The 24,726-nt window shown below is 33.8% G+C and overlaps 1 protein-coding gene across 2 annotated transcripts in view; it reads right to left on the bottom strand.

The window, feature by feature from the left end:
- Positions 1-24,726, bottom strand: part of Ncam2 (neural cell adhesion molecule 2) — a 465,089-nt gene that overhangs the window by 19,094 nt on the left and 421,269 nt on the right. Inside the window, exon 16 of one of the 2 annotated variants that reach the window (XM_060370675.1) lies at positions 1,437-1,641. In XM_060370675.1, coding sequence (XP_060226658.1) covers positions 1,437-1,641 — 205 coding nt within the window. Of the gene's footprint in view, positions 1-1,436; positions 1,642-17,811; positions 22,956-24,726 lie in introns of those variants that run through there. The other variant, XM_060370676.1, reaches the window with a different exon arrangement.

Genomic DNA, 24,726 nt, shown 5'->3' with positions numbered 1-24,726 from the left:
AACAAGTAGGACCGTAGGGAAGTTGCTTATTTCTCATTTAGATGGGAAAACAGAATAGACACAGGAAGCAGTGCAAGAGAGGGTACAGGACTGGAGCCTCCCACAGATGTCCTCTAGAAGACTCCAAGCAGCAGGGGATCAAAGCAGAGGCAGAGTCTCACAGCCAGACTTTGAGCAGAGCATAAGAAATCTTATGGAAGACAGGGGATATAAAAGGATCTGGGGAGGACAGGGGACCCACAAGGAGACTAACAAAGCAAACAAAAGCATGCCACGGCAGAGACTGCATCAACTAAAGACCATACATAGAGAGGACCTGGACCCCTTGCTCAGATGTAGCCCATAGGCAGCTCAGTCCTCATATGAGTTCTCTAGTAAGAGGATAAGAAACAATCTCTGACATAAATTCTGTTGCCTGCTCCTTGATCACTTCTCTCTGATGGGGTGACCTAGCCAGCCCTCAGAGGAAGAGGATCCAAACATTTCTGATGGGACCTGATAGGGTAGGATCAGACAGTAGGGGAGGAGGACTTCCCCTATCAGTGGACTAGGAAAAGGGAAATGGAAGGAAGAGAGACGGAGGATGGAACCAGGACTAGATGAGGGAGGGGGCTACAACTGGGTTATATGGTGAATAAATTGTAAATCATAATAATATAAAAAGAGAAAAACCATGTTCTACAGAAATGCTTTCAGAATGGTCTGTTCTGTGCATTTTCTCAATTGAGGTTCCTTGTTTGTTCTCAGATGACTCCCACATGTATCAAGGTGACCAAAATCTAAGTAGCAGAACATGCATATCATTCTAATATAGTTTTAACTTAAACTTTAAATAATATTTGATTTTTAAAATGATAATCAAGGACTAAAATTTAAATAATAACATTCAAGACAATAAAAATAATACTACTAGGCAAACAAAATTATGTAACTATAATATATATTATATATATATACATACATATGTATATATGTATATACATATATATATATATGACCCTTTTATGGCTATACATGTGCATAAGGAAAAAGAATATATGAAACTCATAATACAACAAACAAACAAACAAACAAAACAATCCCTTCTTTATGCGTGGAGAATGTGATTTAGCTGAAGGAGTTGTGGGATGACAGTAATTTTATATAAGTATGAAACTGTCAAAGAACTAACTTAATGAAATTAGATACAATATTATTTGTGCCTGTGTGCGAGTGTGTGTATGTGTGCGCTTATGTGTGTGTATGCAAGTATGCATACTGTACAGAGTTAAGGCCGAGCACAAACAGTGATTTTTGCCGTGTATTTTATGCAACCTTCGGATGTGGCTTAGAAGACAGCCTCATAAATTAATGAACAAGTGAAAAAAGGCAGCCCCAAGAATGCATGCACACTGAATTGGCTCCACTGGGGAGGGTCGCTGGTGTCTGATACTTACAGGTACGCTGCTTTCCCTTCTTCTAGCTCTTTACTTTTTCCACTGGAGCCACTTTTCTTCCCACACATTCTCCTGGTGATGCACATTAGTAACCCGCATTGTCGAATGAAGAAGCAGCTGACATCTGTTACCACAAGGATTAGCAAAAGGGCCGCGACTCCAAGACCAATGATGGCTCCTAGCCCAAGGCCATTAAAAAGTGTGTCTTAATCAAAAAGAAAAACAACAGAAAGAACTCCATAAAATCTCCACATTACAAAATAGGAAACACCATTTTAAAAGTAATTGCCAATAAAATGAACGCTCAAATATAGGTGAAGGGAACATGTAGGAGTGACCAATATCTTTCACTTCCTTGATTTTGGGGACCTATTTTCTGGCTACAAAGCCATATTTTAAGAAGTGACATGTTAAAAAGTTAAATATTTTTCAATATTTTTTTTTTTAGAAAAAGTATAAGTAACTTCTTTTCGGTGTAGTTCTCAATTTGCTGTAGGGGAAAAAATAAATATTATCATATCCTGAACAATACCAAAAAATCAGTCATAGTTAATCACATTGTTTAAGAATACATACTATTTTCATTAGAGAAGAGTCATGTGAGTCTTCACTATGATACTCCTTGGCATTCAGACTAAGACTTTAACTGGATGTCTGCAAGCACTTCGCTTTTACAGACACAGACTTTTAAATACCTGCTATGAATAATTTTGAAATCATCACTTCAGGAAAGTTGGTTGCTTGCGGTTTTTCAGGTAATATTTTAGCAAATTACAGGCATTATGCAAATTGATTTTTTTAAGAATCTTTATTAGCTGTTATCTTAAGAAGGTAAAGTTCTGAGATGGACCAATTTTTCTTGGCATGGGTTTGTGGGTAGTACCAAGTGACATGCATACTCTGTGAAGAGGCAGGTGATTGGGAAGAGGACAGAATATGGGGAAATGTAGAAAGATTGAGAGGCAGCTAGTAATGAAAACTAGTCAATGACCCTATATTTGTAGTCTAACATGACAAGATTATCCAATCATAACAATGTAAGAAGGAAAATGAGAACCATAGAAAGTAAATTAAATATTGTCTTACCTAGAGGAAAGAAAGGTATGACTACACATTCACTTCTGAGTATGAATATCAATATATTCCAAGAATTTTATATATTACAAAATTGTACAGCTCTTTAAGGATGAAATATATTTACTACCAAAAATAAAAACTGAATGTTCTCTCCATAACTGTTATAAAACAAAAATGAAAACTATAGATGTTTCTATAATATATCATAGATTATGCATAAATTGAAACTTTAACTTAAAATCCTATGTGACCTCTTTGGGCTGCTGGACATGATCTAAAAAAACAAATTTCAAAGAGGATAAGTAGGAGAAGTGCACATGGATAAGACTTCTTTTTTTTTTTTTTTTATACTTTTAATCCCAGCAATCTGGGATTTTTTTTTTTTTTTTTTATGTGCATCGGTGTCAGGACTGGAGTTACAGACAGTTGTGAGCTGTCATGTGGGTGCTGGGGTTTGAACTCGGGTCCATTAGGAAGAGCAAACAGTGCTCTTAACCACTGAGCCATCTCTCCAGCCCCATAAGCTTTTTTTTTTTAATTTTATTTATTTATTTTGTATACAGTGTTCTGCCTACAAGCCAGAAGAGGCCACCAGATCTCGTTAAAGATGGTTGTGAGCCACCATGTGGTTATTGGGGATTGAACTCGGGGACCTCTGGAAGAGCAGCCATTGCTCTTAACCTCTGAGCCACCTCTCCAGCCCGGATAAGACGTCTTAACTCATTTAAATTCTTCTCACAGCCACACAAAGCATGTGGAAATAAATTCTACAGATCAATGTTACTATGGCTGCTGAGTGACAAAAACTCAAATATGCCTATTTTAAAGATAAACTACTGCTCTGTGCTGCAATCTACACCATTAGAAATCCAAAAATCCTTGTTCGAAACACTAGTGTATTACATTCTTATAAGCTTCTGTCTCATTTTTCCAAGCTTAGTATGCGTCCTTATTTAAATAGACAGTTATGCAAACAACTACCCGAAATGATCAGCAAGCTGAACATTCAACAACTACTAGCTTTTATTGTTGCTGTTGCCATATTACATTAAATGTAATATTTTTTTTTAGAAAATCCGGAAAAAAAAAGATATTATATAAACTAACATATACTCTTCTTAACGACTACCTTTGAGTGTAAAAATCCAGTTTTGCAATTATTTAGATAAAACTTAGGGTTAAAGGGTATTTATTCTAAACTTCTAACCTTTTTCTTTTTAATTTTATTTATATATTTATTTATTGCAATTTATTCACTTTGTATCCCAGCTGTAGCCACCTCCCTTGTCTTCTTCCAATCCCATCCTCCCTCCCTCTTCTGCCCCTATGTCATTTCCTTAGTCCCCTGATGGAGGAGGACCCCTCCCCTTCTATCTAACCCTAGCTTATCAGGTCTCATCAAGGCTGGCTGCATCATCTTCGTCTGTGCAAAGCTGCACCTCCTAGGGGAAAGTGATCAAAGAGCCTGCCACTGAGTTCATGTCAGAGATAGTCCCTGGACCCCTTATTAGGGTACTCACTTGGAAACTGAGAGCCAATGGGCTCTCCTTTGAACAGGGGGTGTAGGTCCTCCCCATGCGACTTAATCACTAGCTGGGCTCAATGGAAGAATATAAATTACAAAGCATGTTTCTGTCATAAGCTTTGTGGTTTAGTTAGCTTTAATATTATTTTTACAAAAATACAATTTTGTTAGAAATGTTTAGGGTCCAAAAGTTTAAGCATAAAACTTTGAATTGCTATCTCCTCTTATAGTTTATTATTCAAATCATGCAGTAGAAGTGATGGACAGTTTATGTGTTCTATTTCTCAACTACATCACTCCAACTCTGAGAAACTTAGAAATTAGACAACCAAACCAATCTCTTCCCTAGTCATTCCATAGTTGTTTGTGTTTCAATCAAATCAAAGATCAGAACAAAGAAAAAAAATTAAATTTGATTTATTTTATACATGTCATATTTATATTATACAAGACATCCATACACTGACACACTATTATTTTGACATGAAGTTTATTATATTTGACACTATGTATACGAGTTTAGAAAACATTGTTCTAATACATGCAAAGTAGCTTTACTTTTTGACTCATTACTTTAGTACTGTATTAAACTACATTTTCTCTGTGTATATGCCATAGGTTTATTAAATTTTTTTTTGTAGAACTCGGCAAGTTGTGAAAATGAAAAAGAGAACAAATTTTAAGTTTTAATTTAGACATTCATCATTATTTTCAACAAAGAATTTGCTCAATAATATAGGAAAGTATAGAAAATAGAGAATATATTCAAAACCTTGTTGGTTTTCATTGTGCTCACATATACCCAATATTCTTTGTTCTCACATTAGAGCTAGGTCTTTAAGCTCCTGGGTATAAGTTGTTAACTAATCAATCCAGTACAATACATCTTAAATATCAGTTGATGATCTCAGTATTAACAGATACATATATATGTGTGAAAGAAGAAGCTGCAGATAGAAATATGATGTGCATATGTCTGTATTGCAATGAACTTTGGTCTATTGAAGAATAAAGAACACCTCAGCTTTGTTTATCACATCCAACACAAAAAAATATTAGTGATTTTGAGCAGTTCTAAATGAAGAATTTAAATTAATTGGAGATTTTATAAAATTTTCTAAAAACAATGAAAAAAATCAAATGTTTGAGAGTACACTAACTAACAAAAGAAAACTGAAACATTGATAAAATGTAATAAAGGGCATAGAAAAGTTTCAAGTGTTCTGAAAGTAGTTTTAGAAACTATGTAATAAAAATATTAAAATGTATCTTTAAGAGTTGCTTGTATAACTGAAAGAATCAATTAACTTAAATTTAAATTGTTTGATAATATTTCACCAGACATAGCATCAGGCTCCTTCAAAAACCTGTTTTATCCCCCTGGTTCCCGCCCCAAGCATTACAAATATGAAGAAGCCTAACCTCAGGGCACCAAGAAAGAAATCAAAGAAAAGGATCTAAGACAGCAGGAAATGAAGTTTGTCCACTTCACAGAAAAACTAAAAACAGACATGTTGATACAATATCCATGGAATTAGCAGGGAGAAGTTGTATAATGGATATAAGAAATGAGAAATATTTCTGTATCTGTAGATTTAAAAGCAAACAGAATACAAACCTTTATAATGAACATCAGTACAAAGTCCCAATTTATTTCTAATTTCAGAGATCAGACCTCTACTCTTGCCTGATGCATCTAAAACAAAAAGGGGGGACTGTAGAGAGCTGCGGAATGCTATGCCTTAAAGATGGAGCTGGTTTCCGCCTTCCACCTTCCCAATGGTGAGTGCTCTCTGTCACGAACAATTCCACATTTGGCTAAGGCTGAGGATCTAGCTTGCTTCCATGTATGTGGACCTATCTGCATTGCCCACGTGGCACGCTGGGGTTGGCTACCCAGAGGCTATTTAAGCTGTGGGCTGGCTTTCCCCAGGGTCAGATGATTGTTCAAGGTTCCTGAATAAACTGCATTGAAAAAAAAAATAAAAATAAAAAATAAAAATATAAAAAAAGAAAGAAAGAAAGAGGAATGGTCCAGAGTCTGTCTGTGCTATTTGGAGAGCTCTCAGCTTCCGATGAGAGAGAATGAAATCAGCAAAGGAAGCAAACAGCAGAAAGAGAGGCTTAAGAAGTTTTCACTGGACTTTCAGTAAGAACGTTTTAAGACTACCAAAAACTGGGTGGGATGTTCAAGAGGGAAGATATGTGTAAGACAGCAACAGTGGCTAGAGACTGGGAAAACTCAATTAAGAATGCTACTCAAGTAGAGAACTGCTCAAAAACCAACTGCCTAGGAGATTGAACCAATCAGCCAAAAAATGAGATAAAGAAGCAACTATCCAAGAGTATAGGGACCACTCACATGCAGTAGGAATGGGCAACATATTCCACAGAGTACTGTTTTTTCAGCCATATGAGTTTGAAAATAACAGAGAACCACTGTTTTAAAATAAGGTATGGTACAATCAGGGTGTGAGCAAGGAGTTATGTGAGGCCATGCCATAAGGGTGTGAACATGAGGCAAAGTGACAGGAGGGACCCAAGATTTTAAAGGCAAGAGAGTGATGAGACATCTACTAAGAAAAGCTGCAAGAGGATGTGGATTCAGCTGCAGAGCAGGATGGCTGTGATGCAGGCAGCACAACTGGAATGGTAGGTCCATTTTAGTCCATTGCCAGTCAGATAGCTTTACCACAAAACCCAGATGCTAACAATAAAGATACAGGATTTGGTTTCCATGTTTCCTAATGCACTTTGGTCTTCCTCTTGTCTAACCAGTCCTTGATATTTCCGTAATTCATACTTTAACCGAGGTTATGTTTGCTCCATTGTATGTCAAAACCATGTAACTCATGTTTTGCTGTTACAGATTCTCAAGTTAAAGCCTTTCTTGTGTCTCAGAAGACACTTCTGACTTTAAAATTGAGAGGGTTGGAGATGTTACTGGCTATGGGTGGTTTTGAAGTTGGACTATGTGCACTTAGTGCCATGAGATGGCCATAAGTTTATGGAGTGCAAGGGTGTCATGTGGTTGGAAGTACAAACTCTCAAAGGCTCACCTGTTTGAACACAGAAGGAAGGACTCTTTTTATTATTATTGATTACAGTTTATTCACTTTGTATCCCAGCTGTAGGCCCTTTCCCAACCCTACCCTTCCTCCCTCATCTCTTCCCATGCCCCTTCCCCAGTCAACTGATAAGGGAAGTCCTCCTCCCCTTCCATCTGATCCTAGTCTATCAGGTCTCATCATCAGGACAGTCTGTATTGTCTTCCTCTGTGGTCTGGTAAGGCTGCTCCCCCCCTCAGGGGAAGAAGATAAAAGAGCCAGCCACTGAGTTCATGTCAGAGACAGTCTCTGTTCCCCTAATTAGGGTACACACTTGGATACTGAGCTGCCATGGGCTACATCAGAGCAGGAATTCTAGGTTATCTCCATGCATGGTCTTTGTTTGGAGTATAAGTCTCAGAAAAGAACCCTGTGCCCAGAGTTTTTGGTTCTGTTGTTCTTCTTGTAGAGCTCTGTCCCTTCCAGGTCTTATATCTCTCCCTTCTTTCATAAGATTCCCTGCACTCTTCCCAAAGTTTGGCTATGAGTGTCAGCATCTGCTTTGATACCCTGCTGGGTAGAGTTTTTCAGAGGCCCTCTCTGGTAGCCTCCTGTCCTAATTCCTGTTTTCTCCCTCTTCTGATGTCCATCTCATTTGCCTTTCTGAGTGAGGATTGATCATCTTACCCAGGGTCCTCCTTCTTGCTTAGCTTCTTTAGGTATACACATTTTAGTATGTTTATCCTATAGTATATGTCTAATATCCATTTATAAGTGAGTATATACCATGTGTGTCTTTCTTCTTCTGGGATACCTCACTTGGGATGATCTTTTCTAGTTCCTACCATTTGCCTGTAAATTTCATGATTTCCTTGTTTTTATTACCTGAGTAGTATTCCATTGTGTAAATGTACCACAATTTCTGAATCCATTCCTCAGTTGAGGGACACCTTGGTTGTTTCCAGATTCTTGCTATTATTAACAAAGCTCCTATAACCATGGTTGAGCAAATATTCTTATTGTACACTTGAGCATATTTTGGTTATATATGTCTAGGAGTGGTGTAGCTGGATCTTGAGGTAGAACTATTCCTGATTTTCTGAAAAAGTGTCAGATTGATTTCCAAAGCAGTTGTACAAGGTAACATTCCCACCAGCAATGGAGGAAGGTTCCCCTTTCTCCACATTCTCTCCAGAATGTGTTGTCACTTGAGTTTTTGTACTTATTCATAATATTCAAGTAATTGCCATTAAAATGTTAAAAAAGCTTCCTACATATAAGTTCTATATATGAGTGTAAGTATGAAACCACTAATTCCCCCAAAATATATCAAGTGTGTACAATCACATGCACCAAGCAGAATTCACATTTTTTATGATGCACTATAAGTCTTTATAATGCAAGTAGTTGGATAACAAAAGGCACAACATATGTGTATATATCATGTAAATGTAATGGTTTATACCACTAATAACTAGAGTCTATGACTAGGCTGTGCTAATATTTTACATTACAAAACTCCCTTTATCCAATATCCTTGACTTCACCAGCACTGAACAACTATCCTTGGCTTGGTTTCCCCTCTTGTTGAGTAGGTAACACATCAAATTAGACAGCTGATGGTTCCTACCAAGGTACACATGTCACTATGGCATCGTTAGGTTTATCACCTCATCATGTTTGCTGATGTGGTTATAGATGTCATAGCCAGTTTGAACAATTCGTTACATCCTTCCTTCGAAGCTTGCATAAACCAGCATAATCCCTAACAACAATGAAAACATGAGTTCTTACAACCATTGATAAGTATAGTCCTCACCCTCAACAAATAAATTGTTCTTGGCAACAGACAGATATCATTATAGAAAAACAAAAAACAACAAAGCAACAGCATACATCCTACCCACCTCCACACATGACCACACATACACGCAACCAAATAAAATTTAGTTATAGGACCTGGTCCTAATTTATACAACAACAAAATACTCCTGTACCTAGGGCTCATTGTACATTGCATAAAAGGTCTGGTTTGTAAGAGCCAGAAGATCAAGTAGTTTGTTGTGGAACTGTGTCTCCAACTAATATCAGAAGCTAAATCAATAAAGTCTCACAAACATGATTTCCTATAGATGAGCAAAAGAAAGATACCACCAATAGAAATGAAAAAAAAAATGTCTGGGGGAAACCCACCAAGGCCTCAACCTTACACAAAGAACTATAAGCAGCTGGGAATACTGAGATTGGGAGAAACAGTCCTTAAACCTACACGCAAGTAATACTACATAGAAATACCTGGAAGCATACATGCTGTGTAACGTCACACAGACTGAGCAGGTTGTATGTAGGAATATATCTCTGTATATAAGTATATGCATATAGCAATGATAAATGAGGAAAGAGGCCATGAATTTGAAAGAGTATGGAGGGGTAAAAAGAAGACTTGGAAGAAGGAAAGGGAAGGGCCAAACAATGTTATCATATTGTAATCTTCAAAAAGCAACCACCAATTTTTACACAATGGAATACTACTCAGCAATCAAAAAGGAGGAAATCATGAAATTTGCAGGCAAATGGTGGGATCTAGAAAAGATCATTCTGAGTGAAGTATCCCAGAAGGAGAAAGACAAACATGGAATATACTTGCTTATATAGACCTAAAAGATAGGATAAACATAATGAAATCTATACACCTAAAGAAGATAATCAAGACAGCGGACACGGGGTATGATGATCTATCCTCATTTAGAAAGACAAATGGGATATGCATTGAACATATGACAGGAGTCTACCGCAGAAAGCATCTGAAAGACTCTACCTAGCAGTGCTCCAAAATAGATACTAAGACTCACAACCAAACCTTCGGCAGAGTGCAGGGAATCATATGAAAGAAGGGGAGTTTGATGTGGAAAGGATAGGAGCTCCACAAGGACCAAACGTATCTGGGCACAGGGTCTTTTCTGAAATGGACACTCAATCAAAGTCCATGAGAGGATAAAACCTAGAACCTCTGCTCGGATGTGACCCGTGATAGCTCAGTAATCAATTGGTTTCCCATAGTAAGGGGAACAAGGACTATTTCTAACAGGAACTCAATGATTGGCTCTTTGACCTCCCCACCTCCCAAGGGAGGAGCAGTACTGTTAGGCCACAGAGGAGGACTTTGCAGCCAGTCCTGAAAATACCTGACAAAAGGAGTCATACCTCCTCCCCTATCAGTGGACTTGGAAAGGGGCAGGGAGGAGATGAGGGAGGGAGGGTGGGATTGGGGAGGGAATGAGGGATACAGCTGGGATACAGAATTAACAAAATGTAACTAATGAGAAAAACAAAATTATAGAAAAAAAAAATCAACCACCAAAAATATCTTTCTAGGGGCTTACATAAATTAAGTGAAATTATGTTGCACCTTTAAAAGCAGGCTGCCTACCAATGTAAATAGGTTCTTCATATCTTGTTTTTTGGTCATTAGACAAACTATTTGCTGTTATTACATTTTTTTCAAGTTTACCTATATGATGTAGACATGCTAAATTTAAAGTGATATGCTAATTTTATTTTAATTTTTCCTAGAACTCATTTTAATGATCAAATAATAAAAATATGTACAAGAAAGAAATTATGAACAAGTAAAATGAGAACCACTGGTTACAACACTGGAGTAGCAACATACTGTTAGAAAGATTTGTTCTCTTATGGAACTATAATTTTAATTTTGAAATAATGCATAACTTTTTGAAAATATATCTGTGGAAAGAATTTTTGAACATTTTATTCTTTTCAAAGGATGCCCATATACAGCAATAGAAAAATAATTGACGGTTTTAAGTTAGCCAAGATTTTATTTATAGTCACAGAACTTTCAGAATTAAACTAAGCGATTGAACACAAAAATAGGAAGAGGTGTTTAATATCACATTACAAAATAATTAATCTACATATTGAATGATATTCATGTCACAATTATAGTGTTATTACAGAGAAGAAAAGCACGATAAATTTTTTCTTTCCTTTTTTATTTTAATTTTAATTAATTACACTTTATTCACTTTGTATCCCTCTGTGGCCCCCTCCCTCCTCCCTTCCTAATCCCACCCTCCTTCTCCCTTCTCCACACATGCCCCTCCCCAAGTCCACTGATAGGGGAGGTCTTCCTCTCCTTCCTTCTGATCCTAGTCTATCAGGTCTCATCAATAGTAGCTGCACTGTCTTCCTCTGTGGTCTGGAAAGGTTGTTTCCCCCTCAGGGGGAGGTGATCAAAGAGCAGGCCAATCAGTTCATGTCAGGGACAGTCCCTGTTCCCATTACTATAGAACCCACTTGGACACTGAACTGCCATGGGCAACATCTGTGCAGGGGTTCTAGTTTATCTCCATCAATGGTCTTTGTTTGGAGTTTCAGTCTCAAAAAGACCCCTGTGCCCAGATTTTTTTAGTTCTGTTGCTCTCCTTGTGGAGCTCCTGTCCTCTCCAGGACAACTCATTTATATATTCATTACAATTTATTTACTTTGTATCTCAGCTGTAGCCATCTACCTCCTCTCTTACCAGTCCCACCCACTCTCCCTCTTCTTTTTCCATTCCTCTTTCTTAGTCCATTAAAAGGGGAGGACTTCCTCCCCTTTTATCTGACCTTACCCTATCAAGGCTCATCAGGCCTTTTTGCATCATCTTTCTCTGTAGCCTGGTAAGGCTGTATCCCCCAGGGGGAGATGAACAAAGAGCTAGCCTCTGAGTTGATGTCAGACACAGCCCCTGCACCCCTTACTAGGGAATCCACTTGGCATCTGAACCACCTATAGGCTTCTTCTGAGTAGAGGGTGTAGGTCCTCTCTATGCATGGTCCTTGGTGGAAATACTAGTCTCTGTAAATGGGAGAGCCACACACATTTATTTCCAGTGGTTACATAAACATGGCAGAGGGCTAAGAAATGGGGGAGATATCTCAGTGGATGAAGCACTACCATGAAAGAGTGAAGATAAGTTATCCAAACTCCACATGAAAGCTGAACATGCTTAATAGCGGTTTGAATTCATCATGCAAAACGCAAGACCAGTTGTACCTTGGGAATCTTACTAGCTAAAGTAGTCAAATCAGTTGGTTCTGGGATCTACTAAGGATCCTGTCTCAAAATTTAAAGTGAAGATACACTGAAGAAGCAATCTGACAGGATCCTTAGGATTTCACACACACACACATGCGTAAATGTACATATTTCATTGCACACATTTACATTCAAACACGTAACACACATACACACATGCAAACCTTCCATATGGCCACCCCTACAAAAAGGATGAAAAAGCTAACATTTGGAAAGTGATATACAGCTCTCCATCAATAGATGGAAGAACAAGAGCAAGACTCAAAGGCAGTGCCATTCCAGGCTCAGATCTTAAAAATCCTAGCTAGTCACAGAAGTATGCTCCTTTGCCTTCTGAGAACCTTTATCAATTTCATCCCCAAATACACCCTCAACATCCATTCAGATGCCTCCTTGGTTTTTTGTTTTTTTGCTTGTTTGTTTGTTTTGCCTTGTTTGTTTGTTTTACAGAGAGGATTACATTTTTTCAGGTCATGATCTTTCACTTCATATCAGTTGGCTATCATGACATGGTTTTGTCAGATTGTGAAATAAAAATCAGAAGAATTAAAACTATGTAAATAATGTTTCTGATGTTAATGAATATATATATATGTACATATATACACATATACACATATATATGGGTCAAATAGAGAAAGGATATTTAAAGTGGTAGTGAGCATTTTCTTAGTTACTCAATAATGAAATTTAAGATCTTAGGCCTTAAAATAGAATATATAAAGAAACAGACTAATCAAAACATAACTGTTAGATCTGTAACACCAATGTTACCAACAGAGCCTAGGAATAACGACCTGTTTTCAAATGATGGTATAAAATCACTAAATAAACACAGTTAAGGACCTAAGAGCTGCTGCAAAGGAGGAGAGCCAGTGCAGGCTCAGCTGAAACAGTGGCTGGGAGACATCCTTGCTATGCATCCCACTCTCCCTGACATCTGTATTTGCATAGTCCTCTGAGGCATGTTAATCCTCAGGTTGCTATTTCCCTTGATGAGGTGAGGAATTTGATATATTGTCTCCTGTGTTAATGTTTGCCTAGATTAACATGTGAATGTGTTTCTGTTAACATAGTTTTAATACTTTGGAAATTAATATGAAATTATACCTATACTTGTGAATAACTCTTGTGAACTTATATTGGGAATGATATTTTACTAACAGAATATAGTTTGAATTGGAGCATTTCATGACATCTATCTTTTTAATATTTTTAATGTTCAACTTAACTTAAGGTTTGAAATTTATCTATTTTACAACAATACTATGTAAAACACGATTAACTTAGGAAGCCACAGGCCATTTGCTTATGATCCACGTACTCTGAAAGCAGAGGCAGAAGAATGATCTTGCTTTGAGTTCAATCTGACCTAACTAGTCTTACCCTATTTCAAAAGGTACTACTTTTCTACAAAAGTTAAAATTATATATATTACAACCTGACAGAAATTTCTTCTCTCTCCTTTCTTCCCACCGCACCACCTCTCTCAACCCCAGATCCAGTCCTCCTCAATTTCCCTTCAGAAAAGAGAAAACCTTAGGAATTTTAATGGAAAACTATTAAGTTCTTAGTGTCATGATTTTAAAACAATAAAAGTTAAAAAGGACAAATTATAATCATTTAGTCATAAGAATGAATCCTCAATAGTAAATTGCCTTAACTTGGTGATGAATGTTTCAAGTTACTAGATATTTTATGAATATATGAAGAGGCTACAGTACAAAATCTGTATTCAGATTTCTACATTGGTTATGATTTTAAAAATTGTTGCATATATGATTATATTGTAAAAAGCATGTTCAGGGCTGGAGGGATGGCTCAGAGGTTAAGAGCACTGGCTGTTTCTTCTAAAGGTCATGAGTTCAATTCCCAGCAACCACATGATGGTTCACAACCATCTACAAGGAGATTCTGGTGTGTAGATGTACATGCAGACAGACCATTGTATGCATAATAAATAATTTTAAAAAATGCATCTTCAAGTATTGGTAAAAATGCAACACAGGAGATTACTATAAATCTCCTAATTTTCTATATACATTGGTATTTTGAAATTGATTTTTACATGTTCCATTTTCTCTCTCTATTATATAAACTTGATATTATGCATGCAGGTTGGTTGATAGCCTTGCCTTTTTTTTTCCATTGTAAAATGAAGACTCTTATTGATACAAGAGAAAATAAATATCTCCATATCCGAGGCTTGGGATATGGTTCAAAGATTGTGTGTTTGCACTGCTCTTAGAAAAGACCTCAGTTAGGTTTGTTATTCATAGTCTTCTGTAAATTAAGTCGAAGCTATCTAATGTCCAGCTCAGGCCACTTCAGGCAGCAAGAACACATGTTCATATATGTACATAGGACATTTATACATATAACCTAAAACTGAACAAACATTAATGTACAAACTGATCAAAAAAATACTTAAGCAGTTTTATCAGTACCTCTCTTGGCCAACTCATTTTTATGTTATTTAATTGGTATTTTAGGTGGAAAAATAGAAAACATAAAAAAAACAATGTTGGACTCGGGGAGGGTCAAGGGAAGAGAAGAGGGAGGAATGGTTCGATTGGAAGGAGATGAGGAGGGGGTTACAGCTGGGATACAAAGTGAACAAGTTGTAATTAATAAAAAAGTTTCATTATATACATATATATGTGTATATATATATATATATATATGTATGTATAGTTGTAAACCAATGCTGGATGATGGGGATACATGGCTTTAATCCCAGCTTTCAGGGTGGCAGAGGCAAGCAGGTCTTTATGAGTTCAAGGCCAGCCTAGTCTACAGAGTGAGGTCCAAGCCAACAAAGACTACATAGAAAAACCCTGCCACAAAACCAATAAATAAATAAATAAATAAATAAATAAATAAATAAATAAAATTTAAGAAAGAATTGCAAACCATCTTGTAAGATTAAAACCAAAGAGTATTTCCTCCATCAAATAAAATTTTGTAATAATCTGATAATAACAGTATGTACAGGCTAGAAAATAACCTTGGTAGTTTTCCATTTAACATTTTGTATATGTGCAATTCATGTCTTATGAAAACATAGAGAAAATAACACTTAATTTACAGCTTACTTTTTTTTAAATTTATTTATTATTTATAAAGTATTCTGCCTGCGTGTATACTGGAGAACCAGAAGAGAGCAGCAGCTCTCACTGTAGATGGTTATAAGCCACCATGTGGGTGCTGGGAATTGAATTCAGGACCTTTGGAAGAAGAACACTGGTTGTTCTTCCAGAGGTCCTGGGTTCAATTCCAAGCACCCACATGGTGGCTCACGACCATCTGTAATGGAATCTGATTTCCTTTTCTGTTGTGTGTGAGTGAAAACAGAGCATTCATATACATAAAATAAATACATCTTTAAAAAAAGTTTATTTAAAAAAAATTACAGCTTATGCGCTCTTTAATATAGAAATGAAAATTTGGAAGAAATTAATTTATCCATACAGAAAGCCTTCTATTTTTATAGTTATTTTTGAATGTAATATATATTATAGTGATATTAAAGAAATGGCTGGAGATGAAATAAAATAAAATAAATATCATGTCTTTAGGAGCTAGTCATTTTCTTGTCTTAAAGTGAAAGAACAAATATTAAATTAGAACCATCTATATTCATTTGAGTAGGCAGTAAGCCAAATATTTTCAGATAAGTAGAAAATTATCTACTTTTATGAATTATGGAACTAAATTATTCCATTTTCAGAATATTTGTAAAAGAACAAGAACTTCACTAAAAATTCAATTGGCCCAAATGATGTCTGGAAAGTGGTCCTATATAAAGGTTGAATTAGAATGTTAACAAATACTAGAAGGAAAATATTTTTTTTATTTTTATAATTTTTTATTTATTACAGTTTATTCACTTTGTATCCCAGCTGTATACCCTCCTTCATCCCCTCCTAGTCCCCTCTCCCTCCCTCTTCTCCTCCTTGCCCCTTTCTGATTCCACTGATAGGGTAGGTTCTCCTCCACTTCCATCTAACCCTAGCCTATCTGGTCTCATCAGGATGGCTGCATTGCCTGAAGGAAAATAATTTAAAGCAAGTGTGCTTGGCAAGTACATGTATTTACTGCTCTGTTTTTTGCTTGGCCAATCAAGAAGAAATCTAAGAAGTTAAATCACAGGAATATGAGAATATTAAATATAGGGCACAGCTACAGTTACACCAACTGTACAAATTAAAACAGAAAGAAAAATCTGACACCTCAATTTACTTTAAATTATGAATAATTGATTTATTGGCCTTTAGAAAAGTGTTCCATTTATTGACTTCATAAAATGATAGGGCTTGATGAGTATTGGATTAGAAAGTTTTATATTTTCTCGAATGTTTCTAGACTCTTCAAGTAGCATAAAATAGGACTTATGAGACCAAGGTGGCCTAAAACAGTGAACATACAATTTCTAGTGGTTGTCCGATAATCAATTTCCAATGAATATTATCATTTTATTTTAAAGGAGCTTCAGGAAGAATATACACATCAATGAAAGATAAATAAATGTTTCTATCTAAGTATGTTAAACTTGTTTAAATTTAAATCAATCAAAGAAAATAGAAAATGTAAATTTTCAATCATGGCATGTGCAAATATATTTAAGCAAATGGTAGATATATTATGCTAGACTTTCAGAATGGGATGTCCATGGGTAGATAACATAATATGACACAAAAAACATAAATCTTAAAAAGAAGTTCATTTTAATTCTATACCGCTTATTCTGTCCATGAAAATGAAATGATTTATATTCACCTGTATATGAGAGGTACATTTATCAATGCAAAAATGATATGTAACTAGACATGTTACTCAACAATCAAATTATAGTATTAACTAAATGAATGATAAATAAGTAAAATGAAAATTGCTCCTCTTTTCTGAATCTGGGTACTCTCCTCTATAAGGGAAATGCTGTATTCCACATGGCTAACATGAAGATTAAATTGAATGTTACTTGATTTACTCTCTGTTTTATGAGTTTGTATTAAAAAAAATACAAGCTTTTCTTGCCTTTGTGGTATATTCTTATTAATAAACAAAAGGCTTTTATTTTTACTTTATCTACAGATGAGCAGAGAATGTTTATGGCTTTTACAATTATATTCTCATGGTATTTCTTTAGTAGCATAAATTATTATATTGAAAAAGGGGAAATAAATGAGAAAATTTACATCAGATATTTTATGTTCTTTTATGAACTTTTATTGGTAACAGAAATTACTAAGACTGGATTAACTGCAATTAGTTCTCCACTTATGTGGTTTACTAAAAATATCCTGTGATTATTTAGACCTCTGAGGAGTGACTAAGTTTCATGAGTACATTATAACAATAACAAATGTAACATGAAGACACTTTATCATGAACAAAGTTGGGTACCGTTTTTAAATTATTTTATGAAATTACCTTTTTAATGATAGTATATCAGTTATTTCAATATTGAAATCATTCACTGAATAAAGTTTGTCACTAGTTCTTGACTACTAACAAAACTGTTCAGAGTTTGATTTTGACCAAGTTAAAAATGAAAACACACAAAAGGACAGAAAGTCTGTAACAGTAATAAAGAAAACACATATAACAAAGATTTTCCTCAGTTTTCTTTATTACAACAATGGAGGAGACAGAAATACATAAAATAAAATGACATTGAATCCACCATGGCACACATGCACAGGATTACACATTGCACTGGATAATATATGGGAGGTGTTAAATAAGAGATGATACCAAAGACAATACATTTACAACACGTACATATTTTCAATAAAATGATCTGCGATGAAAACAAATGCAACTAAGATGATCCAAATAGTCAGTTTTAAGTATAAAAATTATACATAAGGTCAATGTAAAAATATGATAGAAGTCATAAATAAGTGAATTGTGGATGTTATTTAAAGCAGTAAATTTTAGTTTATTTCTCTTGAAAGAACCAGTTCACATTGCCCTTTTAGTACACACATAAAATTAAATGGAATCAAGTATAATTTTTAAATGATGCTGTATTTTAAAAATTACACAACTTTCATAACCTCTAAGTTTTTATTGTTCTCCTTAAAGCAAAGTGATAAATAGTACATATTAAATATACATAAATTGAGAAACTGTTTGACCAATAGATATAAAACAACCAATTTTATTTAATATTAAAATGAAATGTAGGTGTATGTGGATGAATTCATGACTGTATTTTACAATAGATAAGATGAGTATCAACCTATAGAAGATGTCATCACAGATCTGAGTGCCTCCAAAGCATGTACAACACACTTTAATTAAACATGTGCACTTTTACACCCCTTCAAAGTTGTTTTCCTTCCATTTCAAGAAATTCTGATAGAATGATTTTATAAAATAACCACTTTATATATGAAGCATTTCATAACAAATATTTTAGGGTTAAAAGTTAGTAACTGTGAGTTGGAGGAGATTCAATATATGAATGTTAATTTTACCCAGTATGTCATCGTAGATGTAACAAATTTAAATTCTGTAAACTAAAGCTTGATATGGAAGCCATAATTGTCTTACCATGGTACATATAAATTAGTTTTAAACTAAATGTACCTATTGTCATCTGTGAAAACATAAAATATAATTTTAAAATATTGACTACAGAGTAATAATCTGATTTATTCATTATTGGGAAGGGCATTCAATGAAAAAAATAGAAGTACTATTTTTACTTTAGGAAAGTAGTAAACTTCATATTAGAAAATCTTCTGTAGTGAAATTAACTTTCTATTTTATTCATGACATAATTTATATGGGCATTGGACTGCAATTTAAGTTGATTTCATAATCAAATCCGGAACTGTTATGTATTCCATTACGTGAAAGGGAAATGTGAACAATCGGTTAAATACATTGACTTAATATTTTATGCTATATTTTTCTGTAACTACAGGGGCAAGAAATGGATTTTATGTATGTTTAACAGAAAACAAAGTATAGGAAATATACTTATTCCTTCACATAAAAAAGAATAAATGGCAGGAGGGGTAAAGAGTTTCTAAAGATGGTGGCATAATTATAAAGAAGAGGTTTTTGAGGAGAGAAAGGTTACTTAACCAGAGTCATTGAAATTGTTAAAAGCCAAGGCATCATGCACCACTGAAATCAACCATCACAAAATACCTAAAAAATGGCAAGTTATTTAGGCCATTTACTTCTATGTATGTTTATTTATTTATTCAGGTGGCATTATTTCAGATAATTATGTATGATGATAGTTACTACTATCACTGTCTTTCTAGAACTCTTGATATTTCTAACATTACAACAAAATGAAAAAATTTAATTACTTGCATTTTTAAAACAACTTTTGAATTTTTAACAAGATTTTGTGTCACCAGGAATATTTCTCATGTTTTCACTGAAAAGAGATGTTCCCAAATATAATGCTGAACATTTTTCTTGAAAATAAGATTAAGACGTTGCTTTCTATTGATCTATTGTTAGTCATCTTAAATTGTCAAATTATTGCTTCTTGGTGATTATCATATCATGCTTAAATATTTGTATATAAAAAAGTGTCCATCCTGATTCAATTATATATGACAAAACTGTGATGTACAATATGCCTTGATAAATTCAAAGAATAGTTAGATTAAAATACAGAGGATTCACTGAAAGTTTTCACACATTGATTTAAATATAAATTAATCCTAATATATGGGCAGTGTTACACAGTATTTGAATTAATGAATGGCAGTTATCAAGCTAATTTCATTTATACAACTTGTATAGTCATATACATCCTTTTAAATAATTAACTTAAAGCATAAAGGTGAATGTTTTAAGACTTATAAAATAAAATTTGTGAATGCATTTGTTACATATAAGTAGAACTAAAACTAATTATACTTACATAAAGAACACATTAGAAATAAGAATTTAAAGCTTAAAGTTTACTGAAATATAATTAATTAAACTCTTAAATGTTTAGATAAATTATGAAAAGGAAAATAAAAAAGGATAAAGCCATTAAAATGTCAAAATTTTTATTGTTAATTAGTAATATACATATATTTACCCTCACAGGTCTTGAAAGAGCCTAAACATGGATTTCATAAAATTATGTTTAGTTATATAAAATCCATAGATTATAAAGTGGAGAATTTGGAATGGCAATAATTCTGAGAAGTCATTTTGTAGGGAAGAACCTATTCCTACAGCCTAGCCATCTATTTCAGGCCCTACAGTGACCTAATAAATAATTATTACATTTTTATTAGGAAAGAGTCTACTGAGAGTAGATGCCAGGGTTACTTTGCTAGAGTTGAGAAAAGAAAATGGAGGCATTCTCAAATGAATGAAAAGACATCACACATACACATATAACATGGCATGCATAAGCAGATCCACTTAGCTCTCTTACTGTGATACTACTGAAACAGGGGAGTCATGACAGACCTATTGTTAGATCAAAAATCTCTAAATACCTATAATAACTAATAGTACACTCACCTCAACGCACACATTCCTAAACCTTCAATAATTGAAGTTTAAAAACAAACAGGAGAAAAGTAGGTGTTAGAAACTAAGAAGTACAAGATTTTTTTTAAACCATGAATCACATTGCAGATATTCATTGAGTAATGGTAAGTAGAAAAATGGATGTAGTGGTAAGGTTGATGTTTTCACACATTAATGAAGCTTGATAATAAAAGCCATAACTTAGCAACAAGAACCTTGCCAATTCCTTTCTGCATCAATAAGTGTGTAATTTCTGGGGTCCCTTGGTGCAATGGAATAACTTCATTGTTAGGTATTTGGTGCCTTTCAATTACGTGGAAAAACAGCAAAGCACACAAGGATTATTTTTAATTTCTATAAAATTCTCATGAATTCATTTCTATCTGTGAGGCTGAGTGCTCATCATATCACTTTTAGAATGCTGTTATGGGATATAAACTTAAAAATCAAAAACATATGATTGACTAATCATGTATTTCGTGTTTTCTGATGTCAAGTCAGGTTAAATAACATGTGACATTTTTTTCATGGTAATCTTTCACTTACTAGGATTGAGTAATGGACTAAAGAATGGGAAAAATGCTTAGAAGCGTGTTACCTGAATTTCCTTCACTGTCAAGATTTTCTCCTCATCAATAATGAACATATCATCTCCTAAGTGAAACATCAAGAACTCTAATGCAAATCCATTAATAGGTATCTAATGAGAAAAACATGGTTTCTGTTATATTACAAAAAAATTAAAGATATTTCCCCAGATATTCAGTTTCTGGATGAATTAGAATTTTTGGTTATGTTTCAGAAAAGAAGAAAAATATTTTTCAATGAGTCATCTCTCAGATTATTTTGCAAACTACAAGAGAAAAGCAATAGTTGAAAGCAAGGATGTTCTAAATTATAAATCAAAATACAACTGATCATTAATGCATATGTAATCACTTTGGACCTCTCATAATAAATAATATGTTCGTGTATCAACAAAATAAATACAGACAGTCTTTCAGAGAAGCTTAATGCTTGATTTTGGTTGTTGAATCTTGAAAGTTGAAATTTAGTTTTTTGATTTATCAAGTAAGGACTTAAAGTTTGTCTTTATAAACTGTGTGTGTGTGTGTGTGTGTGTGTGTGTGTGTGTGTGTGTGTGTTCCAAATTGGCGTAAGTAGTGAGCATTACATTTTAGGATGTGGTTGATAGCTAACATCACATTCTTTTCATTTTCAAATAACTGAAACTGGAGAAAATGACACCATTCTTTGTGCATTTCTTCCAATTGAACTTCTTTTGAAAATCTGAATTCAACAGCTTCTTTTTCTTATCTCATTTTCAGTAAAGTAATGCCTAAAATAGTCATTTCTCATTCTGATGCTTGCACAGACAGGACTGTCTGGAGTTCAGAAAAATGCAATACATACAAGCATAGGGTGTTAGATTTGCAGCACTTGGATCCTGACCAAAATATCACTGGAACGGAGATTAAATTTACAAAGTCAGGACAATGGTAGAGAGGACTTTTCACTTAAGATAATTTTAATTGGATTTTCAAATTTAAAAGAAGAAAATTGATTCACTTTTGTTTCATCAGACACTGTTTATCTTAAATTACAGAACGCAGAGTAAACTATATATGTATCTCAAATATTAAGGTATCAACTTTGTGTTTTATATAAATGGCAGAAACTATAAAATTTTAGAAATGTTGACAAAACCAAAAACTTTCGTTTAACAGCTTTAAAGGATTATGGAATGTTTCATGATTTTATAAACCAACAATTCATGTTTTATATTTATGGATAGATGTTGAATTATATTTGTAAACTAATCAAATGAAAACAGGACTTGCTATAGAAAATGCATAAGTTCAATGTAGAAGGTAACTGTATATTACAAAATCTACTTCGCAAAATAAAAGTCTCTGGAGTGAAGCATTGTTACTGAAAAAGAAGTTGAAAGAAAAAAGTCCTTCTGGAATTTCCTTCTGCGTTGCTTTCTTCCATGTTATCAAGGTAAAATTAGACGATGTGGTGAAAATAGGGGAAAGCTAATTGTGTAAAGATAAATTAGACTACAAAAATTTTTATTATAATTGTTGATTAGCCAGTTGCTATCTTTTGTTTATCTCTGTTCAGGGAGTGGCTTAGAACATATTAACATCAAACAAGCAAGACCAAACTCATGGCTATAATGAGAGAAAACCTAGCAGCATTCAGCTGCCATGAATGGCTTCCATTTTCACCTTTATTCGCATCACAGCAGTTATCTGTTGATAAAATTGTTTTGGAATATAGAACACAAGAAAATAAATAAAATAATAAAAGTTTAAAGATGAAAATAAAATAAAGGAGAAAAACGATAGTAGGAAAGAAAGAAATAGAAAAAAATTAATGAAATATTTACATAGCCATTAACATTTACCTAGAAGAAAATTTCTCTGACATAGACACAGATTAAAACATCATATTAAATGCCTTTGAAAATAATTTCTCTAAAGCAAAAATTTATGTGAGAACAAATTTCAATAATGTTCATACTAGTGTGCTCAGGTATTACTTTTGTTAGTAGTAAAGTGAAAAAATATCACTATATGTTGAACATGAAAACTGATAAGGAAAAAGTCATCATCTCAATGTGAATTAGAACATTCATAGTAGCACATTACACATAAGCCTGTAATATTCCACAGTATTCTTACCATAATTCATTAACATTCATATTTAATACCAATGATTAAAATCTGAAATATGTAAATTACTATAATATGCAAGTGAATGTTACATAGGCATAGAAGAAGAAATCTGTCAATTGTCTACTGCCACTTCTGCGTGTTGATGAATATCTTCACAAATTATTTTAAAATTAATGGCCATAACCATAATTTATAATTTTGTTTTTATGTGCTAAAAAATTAATGTTGTGGGATTGTAGCATAAGCATTTTGACTATACTGAAAAATTATGAAAGCTAAAATCAAGTTCCACTTCGTCAATTTGATCTTGATGTCTCAATGTATTTATTTGAGAAAATGGATCAGAAAAAGGGCATTTTTATTTGCTATTCAAATGAATTCTCTCTTTTCTTATCTTTTTTATTCATCTATGATTGTGTTTCTTTGAGTTAGAGTGAAACCACACAAATAATATTACTTGATAATTCATAGAAATATCACTTTTATGGTCCATGATCATAGAAATTTACTAAAAATATTAGTTATACTTTCTTAGCAGTGATTCAATTTTCTTCAGACTGTACAAACTGAAGAATATGTCTGCATTGTATGTCTTTCCATGGGAAATTTCTCTAGTATTAATTTTTAATATATCTTAACATAATTTTGCTCCAATAATAATGAGACAAAAAATCATATAGGACTTCACTTCAAAGGCAAATAAAAAACAACAACAAAAACAATTGATGAAAATTCTCTGTTCAAATGGAAGTACCAATAAACGTGTTAGGAGATAAAACTATTTGTGCAATATTTCACAACCTCTATTGATGTCTAATAATTCTCTATATTATATTCTATTCAATTCAGAAATATTGTATTATAATTATTTATTAAAATTATAACACTAATAAGTCAAACTCATTTTAACAATCCCTATGTCTGCATATAGCATTTGAATCATTTTGTAACAATAAATTTAAAAGGAGTATCCAATAGTTTGTTCATTTATATATTATGGTACAATGAAATTGGCTTCCTGAAATCTCAAGATACATAGTTCATTTAGAATGTTTTATATTTCTGTAAAGAAAAAGAAGTAACTTTCCAAATAAGCTTAACCTTAATCAAAATCAAGCATAATTTCAAAACAAAATTTTAAATCAGTATCATAAACTAGAGTGGAATATGATGTCACCAAGATATATAGATAGAAAAAACTTCAAAAGACTATATTGTATATAAGTATACTATAAGCACATTATTACAGAGTAACGATTTAATCAAAACAATGACATCTGCACTGTGGATGTAGCACATATTGGAAGTACGATTAATGCATATGAGTAATGAGATTTATGACCAA

This window comes from Meriones unguiculatus, chromosome 17 (genome assembly GCF_030254825.1).
Source record: "Meriones unguiculatus strain TT.TT164.6M chromosome 17, Bangor_MerUng_6.1, whole genome shotgun sequence".
Classification (NCBI taxonomy): Eukaryota; Metazoa; Chordata; class Mammalia; order Rodentia; family Muridae; genus Meriones; species Meriones unguiculatus.
The sequence above is the reverse complement of the archived record's forward strand: the minus strand, read 5'-3'. Positions and strand labels throughout refer to the sequence as shown.